This window comes from Astatotilapia calliptera, chromosome 20, assembly GCF_964374335.1.
Source record: "Astatotilapia calliptera chromosome 20, fAstCal68.1, whole genome shotgun sequence".
Classification (NCBI taxonomy): Eukaryota; Metazoa; Chordata; class Actinopteri; order Cichliformes; family Cichlidae; genus Astatotilapia; species Astatotilapia calliptera.
This window is the reverse complement of record NC_137441.1, coordinates 11,454,376-11,481,398: the sequence shown is the minus strand read 5'-3', so window position 1 is coordinate 11,481,398 and position 27,023 is coordinate 11,454,376. Positions and strand designations below refer to the sequence as shown.

The 27,023-nt window shown below is 40.7% G+C and overlaps 1 protein-coding gene across 2 annotated transcripts; it reads left to right on the top strand.

Annotated features, from left to right (window-relative positions):
- The first annotated feature begins 2,691 nt into the window (after window positions 1-2,691).
- LOC145423286 (uncharacterized) lies at window positions 2,692-26,053 on the top strand. Of its 2 annotated transcripts, XM_080295565.1 has the most exons (54): window positions 2,899-3,206; window positions 4,993-5,199; window positions 6,355-6,371; window positions 6,481-6,513; window positions 7,166-7,198; window positions 7,325-7,378; window positions 7,642-7,734; window positions 8,125-8,202; window positions 8,778-8,822; window positions 8,929-8,982; window positions 9,294-9,347; window positions 9,845-9,898; window positions 9,992-10,045; window positions 10,152-10,205; window positions 10,308-10,352; window positions 10,490-10,543; window positions 10,686-10,730; window positions 10,830-10,883; window positions 11,288-11,386; window positions 11,490-11,534; window positions 11,641-11,739; window positions 11,841-11,894; window positions 12,000-12,107; window positions 12,228-12,281; window positions 12,435-12,533; window positions 12,672-12,725; window positions 13,070-13,168; window positions 13,301-13,354; window positions 13,439-13,492; window positions 13,593-13,646; window positions 13,912-13,965; window positions 14,514-14,558; window positions 14,701-14,799; window positions 15,612-15,719; window positions 15,879-15,932; window positions 16,079-16,132; window positions 16,244-16,297; window positions 16,862-16,915; window positions 17,013-17,120; window positions 17,436-17,489; window positions 19,842-19,895; window positions 20,001-20,162; window positions 20,299-20,406; window positions 20,599-20,706; window positions 20,830-20,883; window positions 21,010-21,117; window positions 21,198-21,251; window positions 21,380-21,487; window positions 21,577-21,630; window positions 22,177-22,284; window positions 22,384-22,672; window positions 23,588-23,775; window positions 23,873-24,115; window positions 24,226-26,053. In XM_080295565.1, the coding sequence occupies exons 1-54, from the start codon at window positions 3,113-3,115 to the stop codon at window positions 24,370-24,372; spliced, it is 4,464 nt and encodes a 1,487-aa protein (XP_080151691.1). In that variant the 5' UTR covers window positions 2,899-3,112; the 3' UTR covers window positions 24,373-26,053. The 2 variants fall into 2 exon arrangements, with proteins under 2 accessions (XP_080151692.1, XP_080151691.1); XM_080295566.1 differs by lacking the exon at window positions 4,993-5,199 and having other exon boundaries at window positions 2,692-3,206.
- Window positions 26,054-27,023: the final 970 nt, after the last annotated feature.

The following is a 27,023-nucleotide window of genomic DNA, read 5'->3' as shown; positions in this document are numbered from 1 at the left end:
ATGTGGTAACTTTAACTCACATGTAAGCTTAAATGCTATACATTAAGGTCTTTATGAAGTGCACTGGTAAATTATAATGCACACTGGGGATGTGAACATCTCAGTATTCAAGAGTTGGTGCATAAGCACACAACTGGTCAGCTACAAAGAAGAACTTGAACTATTAAAAACTGAGTCAAGTCTGAGGCTGACAGGTTGGATCTTAATTGACCCAAAGTGGCCAGTGCACAGCAAATCTTTGTTAGTAGAAACATGACCCTTTCTGTGGCACCGGTAAAGCTACACATTCCACCCCAACGAGACAAAATCAGGTATGTAATGAGCGTTATAGCCCTGTAGGACAACTGAATTTTTGCTGCATATGTTTTTCCTCCTCATTGAAATTTGGCATCCTTTAGTCTCAACAATGGCAGAAACATTAAAGCGGAGTTTCTTGCAGCCACTACTATCTTATGTGTTCTTCACAACCAAATGAGGGACAAGATATGTTGTGAATAGGGCCTGTTCATACTCTCTTCTGCCCTAGGTGGGTGCTAATTATCACCACTTTGCCTCTACACAGGGCTACATCCACCCCCTCTCTTACGGTCACTGTGCCGAAACCTAGACACCCTCTAGACCCCAGGAGCCTCAGTGCACCCGTACAGTACTGAAAGATCAGCCCCCCATCACCACCACCTTCCGCCTTCCTTACCATCTCTTCCCCTTCCCTTTCCCCTACCCCAAAACCAACCCCTCCCAGTTTTCATCCTCCGAGCACCCACACCCTTCCTCACCCTCCAACCCCCATCCTCACCATGTAGCTATCCCACTGCCCTGCCATCTCGCAGCATTCCGCGGGCCGTGCACACAGAGGCCTATTGTGTGGGCTGGGAGACGGCAGGAGGCTATATACAGTCAGAGCACCAGAGAAAAGGCATGTGTAGGGCTGAACTGGGCTCAGTATTCCTGCTGTACTTTGAAACAGATCTGTAACTGAAATTGTGCTGGAAATCAGCGCTATTCCTGTAACATGAGTTTAAAGAGAGCTATATCAATGCAACACTGATGAATGTCAAATGATTGCTACACAGCTCTCTTCTGCATTCGTGTTTGGAGGTTATACATACTCAGCACTTGTTGGATGCTGTAAATGGTGGCAGTAATTTCTCTAAACCACCAGTGTTGCTTCTCCTGGCATTGCATAAACACTTGATATTTATAGTTTTATCACTGGAGTTTGTTGTCTATGATTATGATTTGAGGGTTATTTAGAAGATGTAATATAAAAGACTCAGAGTTATTTTCCAAGTAACCAATGAAGCTTCACCACATCTTTCTCTGTGTGACACAGCAACATTGACTTGACACCACAGTGGATAGAGTTAGTGCAGAGTGGCACTGTGTACTCCTTCTTGTGTTAAAGACTGGTGATTATTGGTTCAGCTGGACCGTTAAATTCCTGAAATGTTTTTGTTGTTGGACTCATTAGCTTTATTGCTGGTTTGTCCTGTCCTGTGAATTACTGGTCCTTTGCTCATGACAGACTCCTTTTCAAGCTCACTAATCTGGGTCTATCCACCAGAGAGATATAGTAAAGATCATGCAGATCTTTCATCTCTATTTTATTTCAGCTTCACAGGAGATGCTGTAAATCTGGTATATATTGGATTTTTGCATGAACTGTTGCCTCAAGATCAGCTAACTCTTGATTGCAGAACCTTTTGCCTTAACTCAAAGGCCAGAAGAATTATCCATTTAACTGGATAGCCACTTGTTACTTGTCTTTGTCCGAAGAGAGAAGCCTGTCAGAATGTCTGACTGTAATGAGAGCGTGACATAGCTGCTGATTGGTCAGCTCAACACTTAAAGGTTGTCTAAAGTCTGCAGTTTAATCCATAATCCAAAAGGCTAAACTGACCCAAACAACCCTGCTGACCCACTATTGAGTTGCCATAAACTGAGAGTTTAACTGCAAGTAGCGGTTCATTACTCAGAAAACAAAAACATGCATTCTGTTCTCTTTTGCAAAGGTTAGATGCATTTCTAATATTGTATATGTTGTATTGTATATATATTTCAAATAAATACAGCAGTCTGGTGAAACGTTACTGTCAAAGTGCTCACTAAATCACAACAATATGACCAGAGAAAATTCAATGTGGAACGCTTCATGACTTTATGGGATTATTCCCAGAACTTTTTGATTGCACCTTACGTGCTGAATGAATCAACTCTCTATTTACCTCCTCTCCAAAAATCTTATGATCCAAATAAAAACAACCACAGGGCATCAATCAGTCACCAATGCACATGCAGAGCCTGTGCATTAAAAAATATGTTTTTTTGTGTGAATAAAAATAAATTTTTTGAAGAAGGGATTGCTGTATTGTTGATATGTACCAGGATGTTTGCAACCCCCTTAACCATCAAAATGATACCCCCCTCCCCCCCTTTTGATCTGTTTAATTCAGTTGAAGAATCGTCTGAAGAAAATGCTATAGTTTGTGTGTAGTCATTTCCCATTTGACCAACATCATCATATATGTTCCTATTAAAACATTTTTGGTGTATATCCTGATATTAATTGATACTTTCTTTAAGTTTGTTCACAAGACAGAAATATGAGTCACTCTAAAACAGGCATTTCATAATGCCCTGACACAGTGGCATGTGACTGACCTGTGCTCTGCTTCATGCAGCCTCCTTTGTAATGTGAAAGTGTAGGTGCGTCTCCTAGCCAGGCCAGGCCAGGCCAAGCAGGGCAAGGGAAGAAGGAGGGCTTGAGTTTAAAAAAAAAAAGTCCCAGGGAGAGTCGTCGGTGCTGGATTGTGGGGAGGGAGATGAGGTTCAGGTTACAGCCTGACAGGGGGTCTGGGGGAAGGACTGGTATTTTGGAATATACGAAGATCCATACAAGGCACAGTGACATAAAACCGCGGTGCCTGCACTGACACAGTGGGTGCAGAGTGCCAGCTGGGGCCCCGTGGTGGATTCCACTTAGATTTTGGAGGGTTTGACTGCATGGTGCCATAAGTCTCCGGGAACACACTTAACATACCACTGACTGAAAGCCTGGTCTCCTCCATCCCTTTATTTCTCACCCAAGCTCTTGCATGTCTAATTTTTAGACATGTTCAGCTTTGTGGACTCAAGGACTGTTCTGCTACTTGTAGCATCCCAAGTTGTTTTACTATCCGTGGTCAGATGTCAGGAAGAGGATGACCGTAAGTTGCAGTATTTTTCTTTTGCACTTCCTTATTTATAATTGAATTGTAATTCTGATTCCATCACCAGTCTTTTCTGTTTCTATCTTTGTAGATCTAGAAAATCCAATGAAAGTTGTCTGTTTTCACAAAAAGAACTGTGGATACATGTTTCTGTTTCTATGTACACTTTTTAGACAATTTTTTCAAAGCAGTAATTAAATGTTATTGATGCTGTCTGCTTGTAAAATATCTCCCCAACGAAGTTAATAGATTTTTTTTCAGTAGATAGGTAAGGTTGACAAGGTGCATCTGTGTGGGATGGAGGACCAGGTGAACAAGTGCCTGTTTGTCCTCACCTGGGTCCTACAACTCAGCCTTTCATGCTCTGTTTGATTACTTTGTAGTGAAAGTTTTTAGCAAAAAAATTAAGAAAAAGAAAAGCTAATAATACAGCATCTAGCAGCTGTTTTTTTTCTAGTATTGAGCAGAAACACTTTGGTAACAACACTTAGCAAATAAAAAACTAAGTTTACTTTTTCTTAAGGACTTGTAGAAATAAACCTTCCCCACAGATTTTGGCCGGAGCAGTCTAAGATTTTTTTCCACTATGTTAAGTGACAGTGCCAGACAGTGCCTGACCCCAGACTAGCAGGCTCAAAGGGTAGCAGGACAGTGTGCACAGCAAGGAGTCAACAGATGATGGACATATAGGTGTATTTATAGCAAGACAAATTTCACTGTAACTGTTTTTATTTCGACATCTTCTTGTTTTAATAGCTTTTGCTTTAATTCCAAAGTTTCATTTTTTACAATTTAGTTCAGGAGGTTTCATTAGCAAGTAGCCAGACTAATCAATCCTGACTTAAACATTCATGTTACATATATATATGCTATATATATACATATATATAAGTATCACTTTGACAAATAGACCTAAAACACAGATAGCAGGAGTTAGTAGGCCCAGTTCTAAGCTGTATAAGCTGCATGATCGAAACAAATCACCCATTCTTAATTCCCCAGCGTGTTTGCCCTGGCGCTTAACATAACTATGGGATCCAGATGGAGAAATGTAGAAGGACCCTCTGTTTACTTAAAGCAGCAGCGTGTCAATTGGGCATGCTGTCCCTATAAGAGAGGGTCATTCATTCGAGCAGCAGAGCAGGCCTGCAGGTTAAATATGCTCAGCCAGTGATGTGAAATGCCTCAATCAGGGCTTCAAACATAACGGCTAACTGTGGCTTGTGTTTACATTGCACTTTACGCTGCTATTACGATAACTTAGAGGCATTTCTTTACATACATTGTGTGTTAAATTGAAAACTCGTGAATTACTGTTGTGCTCCACAGCTACTGATTTACAACAGTGTGTTTTGGGGTCAAATCAGCACTTGTTCATCTGTAACAAAGGAGCAAGTCTTCTCACTCCACTTTTTTTTAAATCACTAAAGCACATATTTTTTAATCCAGTTTTGACATTTTTTTAATGGTCAACCACCCAGTGTTACAGTGTTCAGAGTTTTTGTTTGCAACCAAATAACTTTTTTTTTTTTGCTTCTTCCATCTACGCCTATACTCAATAATCCCTCCTCTTCTGCTGTTACTCCTCCCACTTCCTTGCCTTGCCCCTCGATCCCTAACATCCTCTTATCCTTGTCTTAAACCAATTATTTTTTTTAAACATCTATTATGCCAACTCACAACATTGTTCAAATGCTGTTACCTCCCCCTGTCTAATTCTCTCTTGAACCCTCTTATTGCTCCTATTTCTGCTTTGCCACCTGACCCCTGCTGGCCACCACAGAGGAGTCAGGGGGTTGCATCCAGGATGGCCAGCTGTATAATGATAAGGATGTGTGGAAGCCAGAGCCGTGTCGTATCTGTGTGTGTGACAGCGGAGCAGTTCTGTGTGATGAGATAATCTGCGAGGAGATCAAAGAGTGTGCCAACCCTATCATCCCATCTGGAGAGTGCTGTCCCATCTGCCCTGCTGATACCAGTGCCCCCTTTGGTTGTAATTTATTTATTCACATACCCATAAATAAATTACTCTTTTAGCTTGCACTCATCTCTTTCCTGGCTAACACTTTTGAATGGGGAACTGCCACTGGATCCAAATAGTCTGCCTGATCAGGACTAGAGTGGTTACTGATTTGTGGCCAAGAGCAGCTACAATTTCTAGTTTTATAATTTCTATTTTTTATAAATTTTGACATTTCTAAAAAGAAAAAGAAATCAGTTGCCAGCCAATGTTCCCTGTTCCACAGTGACTTTTTTTTTTAGATGGTTTTATAGAAACTAGATAAGCAACATGATCAGGATTTTTTGCAGTCCCAGTGAAAGTCTTTTCATGTGGGATTTGAATCCTGTCATGTGCTTTCTGATCCACACTTAAACCAGCAGAGACACTTCTGCTCAATTTAACACAAAGCTGAGATGAAGTCCTCATATTGTGCAAGAACTCAATGATTCATTTGACCCATTTTGAGGCTTTCTACAAATTTCAATAGTCTCTTGAAGGTCTTTCCAACCTTTCATGTCAAAATGACTGTAAATATGTGTTTCCTCAAAGTTTCAAGTTTTTGTGAGCAGCTGCTGTACTCCAGCACTGTCTTCAAAAATCTGCTGTTAAATTCATATTGTGATCAAGATGTTGAAAGACAGAATATTTATGATTTTGTAGAATTGCTTCTTCTTTTGCTAAAAAGTTTGGGAATGTAATGGGCCTCTTGGGCTCTAATGTTTAAGGTCCTTTCCAGATTGGTTACAAATTTGCTATAAAAAAAAATACAAAATTTGACAATACAATGTAAGATATACATCTTAAAACAAACACACTAACAGCAGTTGCCCTTCTTTATTAAATAAGCTCACTTTTTTTTCTATTATTTACATTTTGCATGATTGAGTCTAAACCTTCATTTCTTAGTCTGAGCTTGTTTCTGCTTCATCTCTTGCATCAGTAATATAATCTGGATGGGTTTTATGCGTTTGGGTTTGGTAAATGTTATTTGATCACTTCAGCATCTTTGGATTTCCTTACAGGTCTCCTTTCTAAGAATCACAGAGTAGCTTTTAAATCAATCATATGTTTGAAATCTCACTTCAAGGTATAACTTTTAATAATGCTCTTTCTTTCCTCTTGTTCCTCCTTCTGCATCATCAGAAACAATTGGTGCTAAGGTGAGTCAGTGATCTCCAGCAACTTATGCACAGAAATTATATTTCCTTTGTAGTTGTGGTGCAGTGAACTGTCAGACGACTCATACAGTTTGATTCTTTTATCATTCAGGGCCAGAAAGGAGAACCAGGAGACATTGCAGATGTAAGTATGGACGCTCACGGATATAAAACTGCTAAATAAAGCTTTAAATAATTGTTCTAACAGTTCCTCTTAGATAATTCTACCTGACCAAACAAACATTTTGGGCATCTTTTGTTCACTTTTATTTGAATGGAATTACAGGATTTAAATATCTGATCAACTGTCCATCTATGTTCATTATGTTCAGCCTAAAAGAAAATCACGTTTTTATCACTGGTTCTATCTTTTATAACCCACTTTTGCTTGTACTTTCAATGTGTTTTCCCTTAAAAAATGTGGCAAAGTTTCTAATGTTTCTCATGAGTGAGAAACTCTGAGAAACTGTGAATGTTTCTGACTTTCTATTAAATGAGGAAAAATCCTGCATTCCTGGGACATAATGAACCCAATCAAATCCTCTTAGATCTTCTCAGCAACTTTCCTCCAAGTGCACATGTCAGAAGAAAAAAGCCAGCCAAATTAGAGGTTAAAGGAGGTGGTGGTCATACAAAAACTTGTCCTGTCAAATCAAATCCTTTTAATGTTCACCTCCTACGAAGCTGGAATGTTTTCTAATTTTAGGAAGTTCAAACTAGTACAAAATCACCGGTTACGACACCAATGTAGAGTCAGTTATGAAAACAGCCTCAAAAACATTTTTGTCTCTCTGTAGGTTGTAGGACCAAGAGGACCACCAGGCCCTATGGTAAATATCAAAGATTTGGCTATGTTCTCCATATTTATATGCTTCACAACAACGTGACCTTTCTTCTGAATAGGACGTTCAGCAGTTTTGTGAATGCTACTGAGGCTTTTATGTTTGTTTCTGTAGGGCCCCCCAGGTGAGCAGGGACTACGAGGAGAAGCTGGCGCTAAAGGTGATAAGGTAAGAAACAACAAAATGTGTGCAAAAAAAATCCCTTTTACCAATCTTTCAGCACTGGGTCCTTAGATACTGGGTGAAGCAGCATTATCAGAACTAGGAGAATGGCCTGTAGAGTTTGCACTTATCTTATTACTACTCATGTAAAATCTTTATTTATTTGGATGCAGCAGGTGGATGAAGTCACACAGATGACAGTTTTTGTAAAATCTGCTTTATTGCTTATTTTGGTAACTCCTTTTCCTTCCCTACTCTCATTTGTGTAGGGAAATCCTGGACCTCGAGGAAGAGATGGTGAGCCTGGAACCCCCGGAAACCCCGGCCCACCTGGCCCACCTGGACCTCCAGGACTTGGAGGGGTGAGAATAAGGACTGTAAAATATGGCATATGCAAAATTTGAGCAATAGCTGCTTTTTTGCAACACTTTATTGTTAATGTGTAAATCTTTTATGAAGCTTCTATTTGGCTGCACTTAACTTGTTACAAGAGCGCAAAACAGGCCACACAATTTATAATGCATGAAAGTAGAAAGAGGAAAAAAGAGGTAAAAGTCACAAAGAGGTGAACAGACAAACAAACAGGTGGGCACACTGACACCTGTTTTTGAAGCAAGATGAGTGAAAAATAGAGTGACGGTAACAGGTGTAAACCCCCATTCATGGCACAGATGTACCATTCACATTACTATTTGTGGCTCACTTTGCTTAGGCAGATAAACTGACTCTTGGTCTATTTTGTGTGTTTACAGAACTTTGCTGCTCAGATGGCTCAGGGTTTTGATGAGAAGGCTGGAGGAGCTCAAATGGGTGTGATGCAGGGACCAATGGTATGTATCGCTGGGTGCATCTAACAGGGTGACTGTACTGTATGTTTACAGTTTCATCGTGAGAAAAAACGTGAAAATTTTTTGTTGCAAATATTCATCTGGTCTGCAAATCACTGCTGAAAATAATTACTGAAAAATAACCAATACCTCACTCAGATTGCTGCAGTGCTGCCACCTTGTGCCTCAATAATTTCATCCCAACAGAGAGCCTTACTATAACCTTTTAAAATCCTGCTTTCTGAACTGAATGCTGAATCTGCACACAAATAGAAATAGATTATAAAAATAGCATGTGGGAGTGAATTTGCCTCAGTGGACACATCACATAAAATAATGAAATCTTTCTATGAAAGGTTTTGAACTGGATACCAGTCTTTAACCTCAAATATTTTTCTTAGCTGGGACAAGGTTTAAATTTGACTTTACTCTTACTAGTTCTGAATGGTTAATGTGTAACTGGTGAAACCTTTATTTACTCAGGACACCTGTATTCATTTGGTAAATTTGTTCCACTACTTGTTAAAATAAATGATGCCAGACTGATGTTCTCTGTATTTGTTGTGTTTCTTTTGTAGGGTCCTATGGGTCCACGGGGTCCTCCTGGGCCTAGCGGAGCTCCTGTAAGTACTCTGATCACAGCCCAAATCATTATATGATTGGGTTTTATAATCAAATAGCTTATTTGAACACATTTCTAATGCTTTGCATTATCATCTGTTACAATAGGGGCCACAAGGTTTCCAAGGGTCCCCCGGAGAGGCTGGAGAGCCCGGTCCCGCTGTAAGTATCAGTATCAATCCCAGAATGGATCTGTATGCCTTACAAACGAGCTGAGCTGCATATGAGGTGTAAATCTTGGGGTTTGCCAACAACACATACACTGTCAAAAACAATACTGATTATAAATGTCATGATTGTTCATTGTAAAAAAAAAAAGAAAAAAAAAGATCTCTATTATTTGCTCAAAATTTAATACCAAATTGATGGCCTTAATGGCACTTTAAGGCAGAGATATATTTTACATAACATATGAATTTTTGTCTTTATATGTTGATTGTCAGTATTAATGCTCTTGCTTTGCGTTGATACAGGGACCTATGGGACCTCGTGGACCACCTGGACCTTCTGGAAAACCAGGAAGTGATGTAAGTCATATTCATAGCAAAATTCAAAACTCTTAAAATACATGCAGATTTATATATATATATATATATATAGATAGATAGATAGATAGATAGATAGATAGATAGATAGATAGATAGATAGATAGATAGATAGATAGATAGATAGATAGATAGATATAGACATATACATATATGACCTTCTTAGACGGTCAGACCACATTTTTATTTGGAAAAAAACAGTTTTGTTTTCCATGTAAAAATCACATTTTTTAAAATCTTCATTTACTTCATACTTAGTTATTTTTCACAACCTATCCCCACCTCCATAATGTACTTCAGTTATACACTCCATGTGCCACCAGGGGGCACTGTGTATCTCCAAAAATTACCAACGAACATGGTGACTTCACAATACACAGCCTTCAAACACAGAACAGTGAAGGGCCATTGCAGCTACATCTTATCTTGCAGCTACAACGCTTCAGCATGTAATCCTGAATTTTGCTGCTGGTTTTTAGGGTGAATCTGGCAAACCTGGCAAACCTGGTGAGCGTGGACCGGCAGGGCCTCAGGTGAGCAAATAATAATTATTCAAATATGTTTTACTTCATACTTAAATCAAAAAAAACCTTTAATCTATTGCTGCATGATTGTTTTTATTTCAGGGAGCTCGTGGATTCCCTGGAACTCCTGGACTTCCTGGCATCAAAGGACACAGAGTGAGTGTTTCAGTTCAGTCACATGTTTCGCAAAACTGTGGCTGCTCATTGATTGCATGTGGTGACTGACTGATGTCTGAGTCCTGATTATGAGCTTTCTTTGTAGGGTCACCCTGGTTTAGATGGAGCTAAAGGAGAGACTGGTGCAGCAGGAGCTAAGGTAAGGTCATCTTTTGTGACAGTGTGGGTTTTCCAGAAATAACACTTTTTCAGCTTACTTCTGCTATTTTGTGCTTACTCATGGTAATTTTGTTCCTTTCAGGGTGAGGCTGGTGCTCCTGGAGAGAACGGTGCCCCTGGACCCATGGTGAGTTGCCACCATCGCTTTTTCTAGTCTGCGATGCTCTGAACTTTCTGACAACATCAGTAAATTTGCATAGCATATTAGGCTCCAGCAATAAAATAAATAATGAAGATATTTATATATAAATCATTCTTTTATAGGGTCCACGTGGTCTGCCTGGTGAGAGAGGACGTCCTGGAGCTGCTGGAGCCGCAGTAAGTAACATTTCCGCAGCTGCTTAAGGCTATTCAACAGGAATTTATTTCTCATTTGCTATTTATTATGGTTTTGAATCTTTTATTAGATCATAACACTGTGATGAACCAAACTAAATTGACCTGTCTTTGCTATCCTTAGGGTGCCCGAGGAAATGATGGCTTGCCTGGCCCTGCCGGTCCACCTGTATGTATCATAGTCACCGCTATGTGGCCATTTCGTGCTGTTGATTTTTCTTTAATCTGTTGCCTTTGATCTGATGATTCTTTTTTTATTTCTCTACAGGGACCAGTGGGTCCTGCTGGAGCTCCTGGTTTTCCAGGATCCCCAGGAGCAAAGGTTTTTACAGAACATATCATCCAGGAAACATTTGCTGTTGAAGAGCTTGTGTATTAAAATAAAACAGAAAAAAAGACTTACAAGAGCCACTACATCAGTCTTTGTTCACTCTGGTTGTAGGACACTAAATTCCAGTTTTCCACAACACTGTATGTTTAGTTATTGTTATTTTTTCATAGACAAATATACAACTATGTCAAACTTCTCCTTTTGCTAAAGAAGATAAACTGGCCTTCAAATTCTTTTTAAATTTAGTTGACTTATTTTGAATAACTCTCATAGACAATGAAACAACAGTATTATATTCAGCTCTATGGCAGGGAGGCACCAATACACAGCTCAAAGAAATCTACAACCAATACAGTTTTACTATGTTAATGATAAATTTGTTGTGCCTTTTTTAGGGAGAAGCTGGTCCTACTGGCGGCCGTGGCCCTGAAGGATCCCAGGGGCCACGTGGAGAGGCTGGTACCCCAGGATCGCCCGGACCTGCTGGAGCATCGGTTTGTTTGCCTTCACTGTTCATAAACATTCAGACTTTGATTTTGATTCATTTTCATTGGTTGATCAGGTTGTTGTTAATATAATGCTTCTTGTTCTATGCAGGGTAACCCTGGTACTGATGGTATTCCCGGAGCTAAAGGATCTGCTGTAGGTTTACACTTTTGTTAGTGGTTTTGATGCCTTTCTTTAGGTTAAATTTTATTCAATAAATATTTCTCTTCATTCTGATATTTGATTATTCCTTTCAATGAAGGGTGCTCCTGGTATTGCTGGTGCTCCTGGATTCCCCGGCCCCCGTGGCCCACCTGGACCTCAGGGAGCAACAGGACCTCTAGGGCCCAAAGGACAGGCTGTAAGTCAGCTGAGATAGTCTGAAGTTATGCTAAATTTAAATATTTTGTAATGTTGTGATTATTTATTATTGTGGCTGCCTTCTTTTCTTGTGTTGTTCAGGGAGACCCAGGTCTTCCTGGATTCAAAGGTGAAGCTGGACCGAAGGGAGAGCTTGTGAGTTTCAGTTTTTTGTGATCATAAATATACATGACCACATAAAAATTTTATGTGGAATTACTCCCTAGAGTAGATTCACTGAAATATCTTTATCTTTTCCAGGGCCCTATTGGTCCTCTAGGTCCCCCTGGCCCTCCAGGGGAAGAAGGAAAGAGAGGTGCCAGGGGAGAGCCTGGGGGCGCTGGACCAATTGGACCTCCCGGAGAGAGAGTAAGTGATCAGGACATGCATTACATGTTACTGGTCACATCTGACTAAAAACAAGGGTAAACATGGTTACTGTATTCACAGTCTAATCAAATATATCTTGATTTCTGTGATTCCTCCCAGGGAGCCCCTGGAAACCGTGGTTTCCCTGGACAGGATGGTCTTGCTGGTGCAAAGGTTGGTGCCTGCAAAATGAGATCTTTTGAAAAGTTATAATCATTTTATCTCAGTGATACCACAGCATGACAGTGCTGCATGAGAAAGATACTACAACAAGTGATTTTTCTATAACATATTTAAAGTTTACACCTTTGGTCTTTTCTTCTTCAGGGTGTCCCTGGAGACCGTGGTGTTCCTGGTGCTTCTGGGGCTAAAGGCGCTACTGGAGAACCTGGACGCACAGGAGAGTCTGGTCTCCCTGGAGCCAGAGTGAGTCTTGCAACTTTATGCAGTGTTGCACATTTTTATGGTTTTTGTAGGATGTTTACTGTGGCAGGTTTTTTATGACTGATTTGATTTTGATTTGAATGGAGCTGACAGTCTCTGTTGCTTGTGCCTTTCACGCAGGGTCTTACTGGTCGTCCTGGAGATGCTGGTCCTCAAGGCAAAGTTGGACCTGCTGTAAGTACAATATTAATTACAATTACATTGAATGTGATTTATAGATTTACTTCCATGAAATTTGAAATTAAAATAATAGAGCAGCTGATCCTGTTCTAAAAAATACAAGCTTTGCCTTCAGTAGGGTTACTAACACCATGATCTACAGTTTCATTGTTGCTTTATGGAAATCATAAAGATTAAACAGAGCAAAATGCTTACAACCTTCTGCTGCCTGTTTAGACTTAAGAAGAATTTTTCATGGCTGGTGCAATAATCCTCAGAGTAAAATCATAATAACATCCAGGTTTTAGCTTCCAGGCTAATACCTTCTGATTTACAGTGTTTATCCGTAATTTTGACAGGGTACCCCTGGTGATGATGGCCGCCCTGGCCCACCTGGTCCTCAGGGAGCCCGTGGTCAGCCAGGAGTGATGGGATTCCCTGGACCAAAGGGAGCCAATGTAAGAGTCTGAAGGTTTCTATAACAACAGACAAGCGGCACTTCCACATCTTATGATGCTGTTCTTATCCCTTTGATCCCCAGTGCTAAAGAAACTTCCTACAGTTTATAGTGTATGATTTCTCTTTGACAGGGTGAGCCTGGAAAGCCTGGAGAGAAGGGACTGGTGGGTCGCCCAGGTCTGAGAGTAAGTATAGCTCTCCATAAGTGCTTAACCATCATTAATTTCTCTCTCTAGGTCCTTTTTCCTAACTAAAGTGCTCTTAATTAGGGTCTGCCCGGAAAAGATGGAGAGACTGGTCCTGCTGGCCCTAATGGGCCTGCTGTAAGTATTCTGTATAATAACATGTTTTGAGACACTTTTATAGCCAGCAAACAGACTTTTATGTTTGATTGATCAAATGTGTTTGCGTTTATCATCTTAGGGACCTGCTGGAGAGAGAGGAGAACAAGGATCTCCTGGACCTCCTGGCTTCCAGGTGAGATAATTTTCTGACCCATCCCATCATATGACTTTTGGTAAAACCTAAACATGTGCACAATGTCCGTGCCTTAAACATTAGAAGCTTTAGTAATTATGAGTTTCAGCAAGTATTTAAGCTAAAGAAGGATCACCTTTTATGGATTTCGACATCACATCTTTCAAAGACACCTCAGAATCATGTATTATAAAAAACTTACAGATAATATTCTAGTCCATGCTTACTGATGGCATTTCAATAACTATTTTGCTATTATGGGCAGGGTCTACCTGGACCATCTGGTGCCCCGGGAGAAGCTGGAAAATCTGGAGAGCCGGTGAGGTTTTACTCTATCCAAATAATTTGTTGCACCTGCACTTCTCTGTTTTCTGACAAACATGTCAACAACAGTGTATTCTACAGTACATGTGACGCTGCCTACATGCAAAATACATTCAATGGGAAACTTTCTGCTAAAATAACACAAAATGGCTTATTAAATGCCAAAACACTCGAAAAACAGATGTTGTTAATTTGTTTTATTAAGTATTGTAATGTTTTATTTAGGCTGTTTTTATAGTGTATAATTCAGTTTTTACAGTTAAGTGGCTGCTGTAACAACTTTTTCATGGATAAATATTCTCTTTATTTAAAAACCAGAGTGGTCTATGTGATCATTGGTCCTTTATTTATCGAGGTAAAAATCTAATTGAGATTAAAATGTCATTTCCAAGAAAGACCTGGCATCCTGGCAGCATCATCTTTAATTACGTAGCATTTTTAAATTTTAACGTGAACACGTAAAACTCGTTCTGTTGTCAGGTTTTAAGTGTTAAAACAAAAAAACAAACAAACAAAAAATGATATAGTTTGTCCTTTCTGCAGGGTCTTCCTGGAGAGGGTGGAGCTCCTGGTGCTGTTGGACCCAGAGTGAGTTTCCACTAATTATGTGTATCATATGTGTACATAGAACTAAAGTTTGCTGTTGTAATCTTTTTGTTTTGTCTTTGCTGAGCTATTCCTTATATGCTTTGCTTCTCTTCTTATCCAATATCGCTCTGTCTTATTACAGGGCGAACGTGGTTTCCCTGGTGAGAGAGGTGGTGCAGGAACCCAGGGTCTTCAGGGACCTCGTGGACTTCCTGGAACACCAGGCAGCGATGGACCCAAGGTCAGTGGATGACTCAGACTAATTTCTGGTTGCAGGTTCAAGATTCTTAACTGCTCTTCTCAGATGCAGATGAATACCCACAATAACATCATCTGCTGATATTTTTATTATTCATGCCCATAGTCAATGTTCAGGTTAAAAAAAAACCCCACACAAATCTGTGCTGACTACATTTAAGGTTGTGACTCCAGAACAACATGATGTCATTGCTGTCACCTGTCTAGTCTCTACTATTTGCCTGACAGCCTCATAGCACCAACTAGACTGACAAAAGCTTTGTCACAACCCACATCAAACCAGGATGTGTCACTTTTACGTCACAGTTTCTACTCAGCTAAACAAAAGAGATATGATCTCCTGATTAGTCAAATTTGAATGTGCTGACGTGCAGATTTTCTTACCTTTGAACGTACTAACACCATCTGTTCCTCCATATTTTCCAGTCTTGGTGTGATGGTATCACATTATACGTTTTCTTATCTAACTCTCAGCAAGTAACACAGTAAGCACTTTTCTCAAAACATCAACTTTTCTCTACATGAAATAAGAAGAATTAAATAAAAAAAATTATTAAAAATCAAGTCTGTTGAATTTCAGGTGGAAATGTTTAACATCTGCAGCCTTGGTCAACTTGTTTTCTGCAGCACAATATAATTTGAACGACTGAGACTTTTCCAGATGTTTTTTAATCTAAGGAGCTTGGAAAGTTTTATTTAATTTTTTTTTTCATAACATCATCAAATAGAGAGGAAAGATGAAAGATTTGGATTGACAAGTGCTCTCCTAATTGTGGTCCATCTTGCTTTTATCAGGGAGCTATTGGACCAGCTGGCTCTCCTGGAACCCAGGGACCCCCAGGCCTGCAAGGTATGCCAGGAGAGAGAGGAGCTGCTGGTATCACAGGACCCAAGGGAGACAGAGTGAGTGATAGATTCTTTATTTTCACTTTGTGAATTGCTCTCTAAGTTAAAATGTACCTTACAGTAGTAGTGCATAAAGTAGTGTAAAAAAAATACTGCACTGTAAATATTGCATTCTGTTCTGTATGATTAAAACAAAGCTTATCTTTTTGCCCACAGGGTGACAATGGTGGAAAAGGAACTGAGGGTGCTCCTGGAAAGGATGGTGCTAGAGTGAGTTCAAAAATATCTTTGATCTCTTCTTATGTTTGATACATCTTTACAGTTTAAACCCTGTAAATCATTCATCAAACAAGTGTAACATTCAGTGACACCTACACTATGTTCTAATGTGTTTCCTCCTCTCTCCTCTTTCTTAGGGTTTGACTGGTCCTATTGGTCCTCCTGGCCCAGCTGGACCCAATGGTGCCAAGGTAAGAATAATCCTTTGCTTTGTTATGTGAATAAACAGTGGTTTAAATTAGAATTTATATTGTATTATTAACCATTTTAGTTGTTTGAATGATAGTTTCTCTTTTATCCAGGGTGAGACTGGACCTACTGGGCCTGTTGGTGTTAGTGGTGCTCGTGGTGCTCCTGTAAGTACTTTTTCTTGAGTTTAAGTATCAGTATCAGTAGCACAGAACAAGTATACATCAGACTGATCAGGTCTGATACAGAGGCCTGGGTTTATAATATTAGAGCTCTTTCTCAATAAAAATTCTACTCTTCTAGAGAAGAGCACCAATAATAATGATGGATTGGATTTATATAGCGCTTTTCAAGGCACCCAAAGCGCTTTACAATACCACTATTCATTCACTCTCACATTTACACACTGGTGGAGGCAAGCTACAGTTGTAGCCACAGCTGCCCTGGGGCAGACTGACAGAAGCGAGGCTGCCATATCGCGCCATCGGCCCCTCTGGCCAACACCAGTAGGCAAGTAGGGTAAAGTGTCTTGCCCAGGGACACAACGACCAGGACAGAGAGCCCAGGGATCGAACCGGCGACCTTCCGGTTACAGATGCGATTACCAACCCCCTGAGCCACGGTCGCCCTATTATTATAATAATTACCATCATTATAATAAGATAATGGGTGGATCAGGATGCAGGATTGCACATCAGAATAACTAAGCATCATCCTTCTTGTGCTCACAGGGTGACCGTGGTGAGGTTGGTCCTCCTGGGCCTGCTGGTTTTGCTGGACCTCCTGTAAGTAGAGTCCCCATAATTCATTCTTTACATATGGAATTTAAAAAAAACATTTATTGATGTTCAGCTTCTATCTTTTTCTGATGAATATATTTAGGGTGCTGATGGTCAGCCTGGTGCTAAGGGAGAGCTTGGTGAGCGTGGACAGAAAGGAGAGTCTGGTTCTCATGGACCTCAGGGACCATCTGGTGCTCCTGGACCTGTGGTAGGTATTTAAACCAAAAATTAAGTCATGGAACTTGTTACTATGTATCTACTATCTGTCGAATCGAATTACATAGTGAAAGAAATACATTGCACAGTGTTGCACAAACACTTTTACACTATTTTAGAGCAGGGTAAGTTTTCATGACGGAGTAGCAATTTATGAAGCCTATATATGTGACTGGGCCAAACAGAAAAACATTGCATGTGAAATACTTTTAGTCAGTGCTTGTATGGTAGTTTCCATTTGTCACTTTTGTCACTTTTTTAAAAGTTATTCTACTGTGACATAAACATGATCATTCCCCTTTTTCAGGGACCTACCGGTGTATCTGGAGCTAAAGGAGCACGTGGCGCTCAGGGACCTCCTGTAAGTAACTCCTACATGTCATACAGTGCATATATATTTATATATATGTGTGTGTGTGTGTGTGTATGTGTGTGTGGCACATTTGGGTTTTTTGGGGTCATAAACAAGAAGTAAAACTTAAAAAAATATGAAATCATTAAAGCTCCCAAGGTTTTAACTTGGCTTTTCAATCATAAATCAATCATTCAAAGGTTTTCAATGCTATCAATATTGAAAAAAAAATCAACCTGACAAAATTAGTTTTCTCTACATGCCATCTTGGACACAAAAAAGACACATTTTAGATAAGTTCAGTTAGATCTTTAGTAACATCCCGTAGCAACAGATACACATATAATAATAAGACAAACACAAAACAAAGCAAATTGAAAAAAAAGTCTAGTAAGTTGTGATTGAAACTTCCTAAGATGGAAAATTTTGAACTCTAAAATATTCTTAAGAAGTTTTTATTAACAATCAGAGTTTGCTGGGAACATATGAATATTTATAGCAGTTACTCTTTATCTTTGTGCAGTCTAAAGCGTGAGCCTGAGGGCCAGATTGCTGTGTGAGAGCACAGTTTGATTTTAAACATTTCTGTCAAACAGATCAAATAGGCTTCTTTGTTTGTTTCCTATAATCTTCTCTCTGGTGAGACAATTTTGGGGGCTGCTGCAGCTGCTGCCTGCTGTGAATAAACATCAGATCAATAGAAGATTATAAAACAAAAACTGCAGCCTTAAATTTAAAAGTGATTAAAAAAAAACTATTTTTTGGCCTAATGATAAAGTTTAAGAAATCAATCGGTTTTACGTGAAAAACTTTCTAACTACCAACAGAGATGTGCAAATGTCTTTGATATCCAGGCCATAAACATAATTCCTATTCAGTGTTGAGATGAGCGTATAGACTCCATCAAGTAAATATCCAGTTTGTATAAGAACTAAATCAAGTTAAATGAAGAGTATTTGCAAAACACACTGGACTTTACAGAGGACTCTGAAAAGCCACCCATCCATCCATCCACCCATCTATCCATCCATCCATCCATCCATCCATCTTCTGAACCTATGGGGTCTATCCCAGCTGTCACTGGGCAAAAACAGCAAGACAGACCTTCAATTATACTCACAGTGACCTACAGCCAATGTAGAATCACCAGTTAACCTAAAAGGCACATTTTTGGACTGTGGGAGGTGGGCAGTTTGAGTGCCCAGAGAAAACCAACACAGGTACAGATAGACCATGCAAGGCTTGTTCTGCGTATACTTGTACCACCTATACCACTGCACCACTGCTGCCTGCCTCTGAAAATGAAGCATGACATTTCCTCTGAAGGGAAATATGGCTCAGCCATTTCTCTGTTTACTATTACATTTAGACCCTCAATCAATCAATCAATCAATCAATCAATCAATCAATCAATCAATCAATCAATCAATCAATCAATCAATCAATCAATCAATCAATCAAAAACACAAATAAAAAAAAACCTACAAAAAACTAAACAAAAAGAAGTTTGTGACTCCCTGTTATGGTTGATGATGGTGGCATGGTTTTTGGTCTTTGGGTTCCTTTAAATTGAACTTGCCTGATCACCAACCATGCCATCAAAACATGAAATGAAGGGAAGTCACTCAAATGGATATTGTTATGCCCTTTCAGCAGCATCCCAAAGAACCAATCCCAGAGTCCACTTGAGCTGTTTTGTTGGTCTGTGATGAACTGAATTCTACTCAGATACGATGCCTACATCTAATATCTATTTTTTACGTTAACTTTTCATCTGTCTGCCGCCAATACATTACATATATATACTGCCATGGAAATAAATGCCATGAAGCTCCCAGGAGACAGTTTTCGTGCTGATTTTAATGCAAGATGAAGTTTAGAACAAATTATTCAATCAACAGAGTAATGGTGACTTGTACACACCATGTGCCTGCAACTTTTCATGGTCTGCAGTTTGATGGCTTAGTTGCTGTTCCTAAATCTTTCTATTTTTACAATAATACCACTTAACCACAGTTAATTGTGGAATATCTAGAACAGAAGAAATTTCACAGACTGGTTTGTTGCAGCCGTGGCATCCCATTTCAGAACCACACCCAAATTCAGTTTGCTCATTATAACGACCGAAGGCAAACTGGGTGGTTTGGTGGTTGATTTTATAAAACTTTGGCAATGGAAATGAAATGGAAGCTCCTGTTAAATGTTTACTATCAAATACTTAATACATCATAAGAATTAGGAGAATGTTCTCAACCAATAAATCTTAACATTTTAGAAAAATTCAAATTTAGGATTACCATATTAGAACAGGTCAGTGGGCCAGGACAAATTCATGTTTATTGATCTCTTTCTCCTTGACAGGGTACCACAGGTTTCCCTGGTGCTGCTGGCAGAGTTGGACTTCCTGGTCCTAATGTAGGTATTTTGTCAATAATAAGCTGCACAAAGAAATTAGTCTCTTTTTGTTTGTAGATTATGTGTATTTTTGCTCTTACTCAGTGAAATTCTGTCTTTTCAAAGGGTAACCCTGGCCCTGTTGGTCCTCCTGGCCCCGCTGGTAAAGATGGACCAAAGGGTGTTCGTGGTGATGCCGGCCCTTCAGGAAGACCAGGAGATGCTGGGCTTCGCGGACCACCAGGCCTACAGGGAGAGAAAGGAGAGCCTGGAGAGGAAGGGAAGCCTGTGAGTTTATTTTTGCACTTCACAGGAAACCATAAGTACCCGACACTGAAGCCAACATCCAGTCTGAATCACCTGCAATATTTGCCAGATATTGACTGTATTTCATGACTCAGTCATCTCTGTCTTGACTCTATAGGGTACTGAAGGGCCCTCGGGTCCCCAGGGTTTGGCTGGCTCCCGTGGTATTGTTGGTTTGCCTGGGCAGCGTGGAGAGAGAGGCTTCGCTGGTCTTCCTGGACCTTCTGTGAGTGCTTTGGCTTGCACACAAAACGTTTAGCTATGTTTATCCTTCACGTAAACTGTGTGAAAAACTGACGCTGGTCTAATTTTGTAAATCTGGATGTACATTTTTCCAGAATTACAGCTATGGTTGGTTTTATTTAAGACTAATGTCAAATGCTAGATTGAAAGATAAAAATATATCCTGTGTGTGTAGGGAGAGCCTGGTAAACAGGGTGCTACTGGTTCTGCTGGTGACCGCGGACCTCCTGGACCAGTTGGGCCTCCTGGACTTAGTGGACCTTCTGGGGAGCCTGGTAGAGAGGTCAGGAACTGAACTTCAATAACAACAAAATAGCAATATTTACAATGCAGGAAATAATACAGTCATCTTCATCTATCTAATCAATGCACGTTAAATAACAAAAAACATGCTTTTATTTCTCAGGGTACCCCTGGATCAGATGGACCCCCTGGTAGGGATGGATCTCCTGGACTCAAGGTAATGGACGTCATCCTCACTGAAATACACTAAATCAATTTAGCAACTCATTGTTTAAAAGACTTTTCAATGCTCGTTAACATAAATTGTTTTTAACCTGCATCAACACCTTCCGTTCATTTGCAGGGAGAGCGAGGTAACACCGGTCCTGCTGGCGCTCCCGGAGCTCCTGGCCGCCCTGGTCCCCCTGGCCCTGTAGGACCCCTGGGCAAGCAGGGAGACAGAGGAGATGCTGTAAGTATCACAAAACAACGTAAGAACCCCAAGCTCAATGTAATTTTAAATGGCACCCACACCTATTATTTCCTTTTTAGGGTACTCAAGGACCTGCAGGACCCCCAGGACCAGCTGGAGCTAGAGGAACGGCTGTAAGTATCATTAAATCAAAATGTATTTTATCATTAAGTTTTGTTTTTTTTTTAGTTTCTGATTTTATTTGATTAAAACTGCCACATGTACAAATCCATGAATGTTAAAAGGTGAATCTTTACTTCAGGGACCTCAAGGACCACGTGGAGACAAAGGAGAAGCTGGAGAGGCTGGAGAGAGGGGGCAGAAGGGACACCGTGGCTTCACTGGTCTGCAGGGTCTTTCCGGACCCCCTGTAAGCACTTTAATACACATCTAATAGTTCATCCATTCGGTGCCGCTTTCCGTCTTTCTCCTGATCTGTTATCATCTTTGTCCCAATAGGGCCCCTCTGGAGATTCTGGACCTGCCGGACCTGCAGGACCAAGCGGCGCTAAGGTGAGCAAACGAAGCAGAAGAGATGAAAAACTATATTTCCATCCTGCACCTTTAACACAGAAACTATATGATGGTAATGAAGGGCACAGGTTAGCATTTTTGTAATTCTCCAATCACCTAGAAGAAGATGGGGACAGGAAAGGCCGTGTGCTTTAATTACCCACCGCTGTGATAAGATGGGCAGCTGAGGCATTTTGTAATTACTCTCTGTGAGGAAAAGTGGCAGACAGACAGGGGGGACTGTGATTTGTGAAACCCACTCCCACTGAGATCCGAAATGGGCTTCAATCTCTGTTCTTGATAAGCTAAGCACTGAGCATGATAAGAAAAATGAAGGGAAATGTCACCATACAAATATTCTTCATGCATAATAAGGCAAAGGGTCTGAGGGTAATAGAGAGAAACTGCTGGTGCATTTGATTTCCTTTATCAGATTCTCTTATCCAGACTTCACTGTGGATCTGAAGAAATAACAAAGTTTTACACTTTGAAAAAAAAAGCCCAAGCTCACTTAATGAAACTGCTTTTCATCCTCTCGTTCTGTAGGGACCCCCTGGACCAGCCGGACCTGCTGGCAAAGATGGAACTAATGGACAGCCCGGCCCCATTGGACCTCCTGGACCACGTGGACGCTCTGGAGAATCTGGTCCTGCTGTATGTAACATGTCACGAGAATAATAATCTACAACCAAATGAGTCTGTATGCTATTCTATTTCAGTCAGGTCTCATTTCTTGCTTTTGCCTTCTTCCAGGGTCCTCCTGGTAATCCCGGACCACCTGGTCCTCCCGGGCCACCTGGCCCTGGCATCGACATGTCTGCTTTTGCTGGCCTGGGTCAGGTGGAGAAGGGCCCCGATCCTCTCAGGTACATGAGGGCCGATGAGGCATCCAGCTCTGTGAGGCAGCATGACATTGAGGTCGATTCAACACTAAAGTCCATCATCAACCAGATTGATAACCTGCGAAGCCCTGACGGCTCACAGAAGAATCCCGCTCGCACCTGCAGAGACCTCAAACTGTGCCATCCTGAGTGGAAGAGCGGTAAGAAAACCAGACACTAAGGTCTGACCATATATCATGTATCATACGGTATAGGATCCCTGATTGCGACTCCATATTTTTATTATTTGGCTAAAGTAGAGTAACTTTGCACGATTCTCAATTTAAAATCATTGTTTTTTATTTTATACTGAGCCTCTCAGTCCATCCATATCTGAAACAAGCTGTTTTCCTTTCCTTCCTCTTCCTTTAAACCACTGTTCTTGTCATTGGCTGCCCCTGGCAAACAGGTAAGTAGGGCTTCTGGGCCTTCAGCTAGAGCTGTGTGCCTGAGATGATAACAAAAAACCACGGGAAATGATCCACAACTGTAACAATGACAGATATAACAGAAAATAAGGAAAAGCATAATAGGGTGGCCTTTAAGTGAAAACCCAGACTGCATGAACAGGTGTTATGCTGTTCGTGTAAAATCCTTTCAGTCCTTGTATTCCTAGATCGCAGCGCTGCATTTGGGTCGGTGTCTCTATACTCAAACACACATTCTGTCTGTTTTGTTATCAGTATGAGAGAAAGAGCTCAATTTGTGGCTTTCTTTTACCTTCAGTTCACCCCCCACTGCACCCGCCCAAATCATTAGTGACACTAATGGCTTAGTGTGTCAGGACAACTTGTTCTGCCTGAATAGGGACAAGAAGCAGCAGACCTTGATAAATCCTTCACACCAAGACGGGAGCAAATCTGCTTTTCATACTTTTTATGTATACTCTTTGATGGACCATTCATATTACAGCATTGCTCCTGAAAATGTCATAAGCCTGGCTTTAAAATCCTGCTGCATCACTCTTCTTTATGATAATTAACTTTTCTTCTTCAGATATGAGCAGTTGAACAGGCTAAATCTTACATTTAGTGATTAGGATTCTCCTCATTAACTCAACTGTCTCATTTTCTCAGGTGAGTACTGGGTTGATCCTAACATTGGCAGCACGGCTGATGCCATCAAGGTCTTCTGTAACATGGAGACCGGAGAGACCTGTGTCTATCCAAGCATCGCCAAGGTACCAAAGAAGAACTGGTGGACGAGCAAGAGCAAGGAACGCAAACACGTCTGGTTCGGAGAGACAATGAATGGAGGATTCCATGTGAGTGCACACATACATCATTAGTGAACATCAAACTCCTCTTAAAGAGTCTAATGTACAAGCTGCTAACTCTCCCACCTGTTGTCTGATTCCACAGTTCAACTACGCTCAGGATGGCATTGCTGGCGTCGCTGCCAGCGTCCAGCTGACCTTCTTGAGGCTTCTGTCCAATGAAGCATCCCAGAACGTCACTTACCACTGCAAGAACAGCATTGCCTACCTGGACCAGGCCACCGGCAACCTGAAGAAGGCTCTGCTGCTACAGGGTTACAATGAGGTGGAGATCCGTGCAGAGGGCAACAGTCGGTTCACTTACAATGTGTTGGAGGATGGCTGCAAGGTGAGTGTGGGAAAAGGACTGAGAAAATAACTGTTAATTCAAATCATGTTAGAAATTTTACTATGCAGTAAGGCTGAACTGTAACACATTCCTTTGGTCTCACTCAACAGACACATACAGGCCAGTGGGGCAAGACTGTCTTTGAGTATAAAACACAGAAAACCTCCCGTCTGCCAATCACGGACATTGCTCCTTTGGACATCGGAGGAGCAGATCAGGAGTTCGGAGTGGATGTAGGCCCTGTCTGCTTTATCTAAAGCGGAGTTTCACGATGGCCCCCCATAAAACAGGAAATAAATAAACTAAACCATGAAACATTACACACATGCCCACAATAAAGAAGACTGGAAATTATAAAAGAAAATTGATCGTTTTTTTCTCTCACTACAAAGTGCTCTCCAAGGTGTACTCCTTGGATGTTAGCACTGAAGGGCACCGGCAATATCTGTACACCACACCAGCACTCTCTGTCAACCCGCTTCCTGAGATCCAGTCATGTTTCCCATGGCCCGCTGTTGACAGGAATGAGTCAGAGCCAAGAGGAAGAGGCACAGAGCGAACAAGTTATGAACAGAAACATGGCTTGATGTCACTTATTTATTGTTTAACCTGAATAGGAAGAGCTGAGGTAGGACTGGACGGGTTTTCTCTGTAAGTAAGCCAAGCCCCCTTTTCCACTACAACCTCTGTCGCAGTCCTACTCCACCTCCCTCCCTGTTTCTCTCCTGACACACAAATATTGCATTTTGAATCCGTGTAGACCAATAAAAAAATAAAAATCTCAGTAGGTGAAAGTGTGAGCTCCAGGCCCGTCCATCGTGAGCGGGAGCAGAAGCTTTTACTGTGTATTATAAATCCTCGGTTCCATTGTTGTAAAAGTCTGTGTTTATAAACAACCAGATGGTTTTATATATATTTCCACATTATGTGTGTACATGTGTCTAGATGCGCACCAACACTTTTGGGAAAGTGAGGTTACATTTGGGATGTATGTTTCCAGTGTCCTGTACCCCTTGACTGGCCATCACAAGAAGGCCCAGTTTGTACCCCCCCCCCCCCCCCACCCCGACCACCACGACCCAAGAAAAAAAAAGAAATTTATTTTGAAGAAGAATTTGCTTTGCTTTTTTTTTTTTCTTATTGTAGTCATCCAGATTGTTCAAAGCTACCTCACACTGACAAACAAAGTGAAAATGTTGAATTCAAATCTGAGCTGACCAAACCTTTAGCTTTCAGATGGATCTAGAGCTTGAACCGCCATCTTTGTTTTGGGTTGCTCTGTATTCGGAAGGTGCTATGACGACTCCTGCGCCTGAGACGATAACAAAAAAACAAAAACGAAGATCCATCACTGTAACAGTGACAGATATAACAGAAAATAAGGAAAAGCATAATAGGTGGCCTTTAAGTGAAAACCTGGACTGGACAGGTGTTATGTTGTTTGTGTAAAGTAATTTCAGTCCTTGTATTCCTAGATCGCAGCGTTGCATTTGTGTCAGTGTCTCTATACTCAAACACACATTCTGTCTGTTTTGTTATCAGTATGAGAGAAAGAGCTCAATTTGTGGCTTTCTTCTACCTTCATTCACCCCCCCGACACTAATGACTTAGATCTAGAGCTTGAAATCACCAGTCGCATCTCTGACCCTCCCACTAGCTTCACACCACACACTCACACTCCACCCTGAAGGAGGGGTGCAGTCAGGTAAAGACAGGAGAGACAGGCGAGCTCGGAGGCCTCCTGTGGTGTCCACACCTCCACAGCTGAATGTGGACCTCCAACAGCAGCCCCTCAGAAGCAGCCAGGGTGGGTTGTCTCTGTGTGTGTAAAGGGTGTGTACATTAAAAAAAAATTTTTTATAATGACCATGATCATTTTTGTTTTTATTTTGCTACACCTCAAATTGATGTAAATTGAATAATAAAAGGAAAACCGAACTGAGGATGGCGTTTATTTTATTCAGTTGAGTTTCGAATAAAAACGCAAATGGCGCAGGGGATGGATTTCTTCTTTTAGCAGAGCCAGTCACGTGTGCTCAAATGTTATTTTTCCTTTTTAAACTTTTTGTCTGTGTGCGTGTGTGTGCGCGTTTTCGCATGAGCAAATCTCATAACACGAAGGAACAAAAGTACTGTATTTGTTTCGGGGTGGTGATATATTGTGAGGTAATGGCACATTGCGAGCTGCATCACTGCCTCAGAAAAAATATAGTTTAGAGTTCCTAAAAGAGCAGACGAGACCTGATTTTACACAATAAAACCATTCATTTACCATTTAGAGTTGTTAGGATTTCATTTGTCATTAAAAATCCAAAACTGTGAGTTGAAAGTAATTTTTTTTGCTGCTTTAAATACAATTTAAGACCAAAAATGAGATGGGAATACACATCACAGTAAGTATGCGGCTGAGTGTAAGGACAAGCTTAATAATATTGTGATTTGTCCTGAATTTAGCATATTCAGGTGCTAGGATTTAACCACCAAGAGTAACTGGCTTTCTCAAGAAATTTGTCCGTAAATCAAGTCAGTCTGGCCTGTTCCACAAATAGCATGGTCTCAGTGTAAGAGCTAATTGTGTAGGAGGATGAGGAAAAAGCAGCCGAGAATAAAAAAACAAAAACAACAAACATCTAAAGTGGATTTCAGATCATATCTTCTGTTTTAAGACACATCTTAGACTTTGTAAGCATGAGTGTGGTCGGACCTGTTTATTTACAAGAAATTTGCACAACTGAATGTCAATTATAATATTTCACAACTCTAATTTTCTTATTTTACACTGGACTTGAAAAAGTGTTTCAATTTTCTGCTGCCCATTACAGAAACCTCTTTGCAACGGATTTCACCCAGTGTCAGCCAGCTACCACCATACATTTAATAGTGACTGCTATTCAAGCCTGTGTGACTG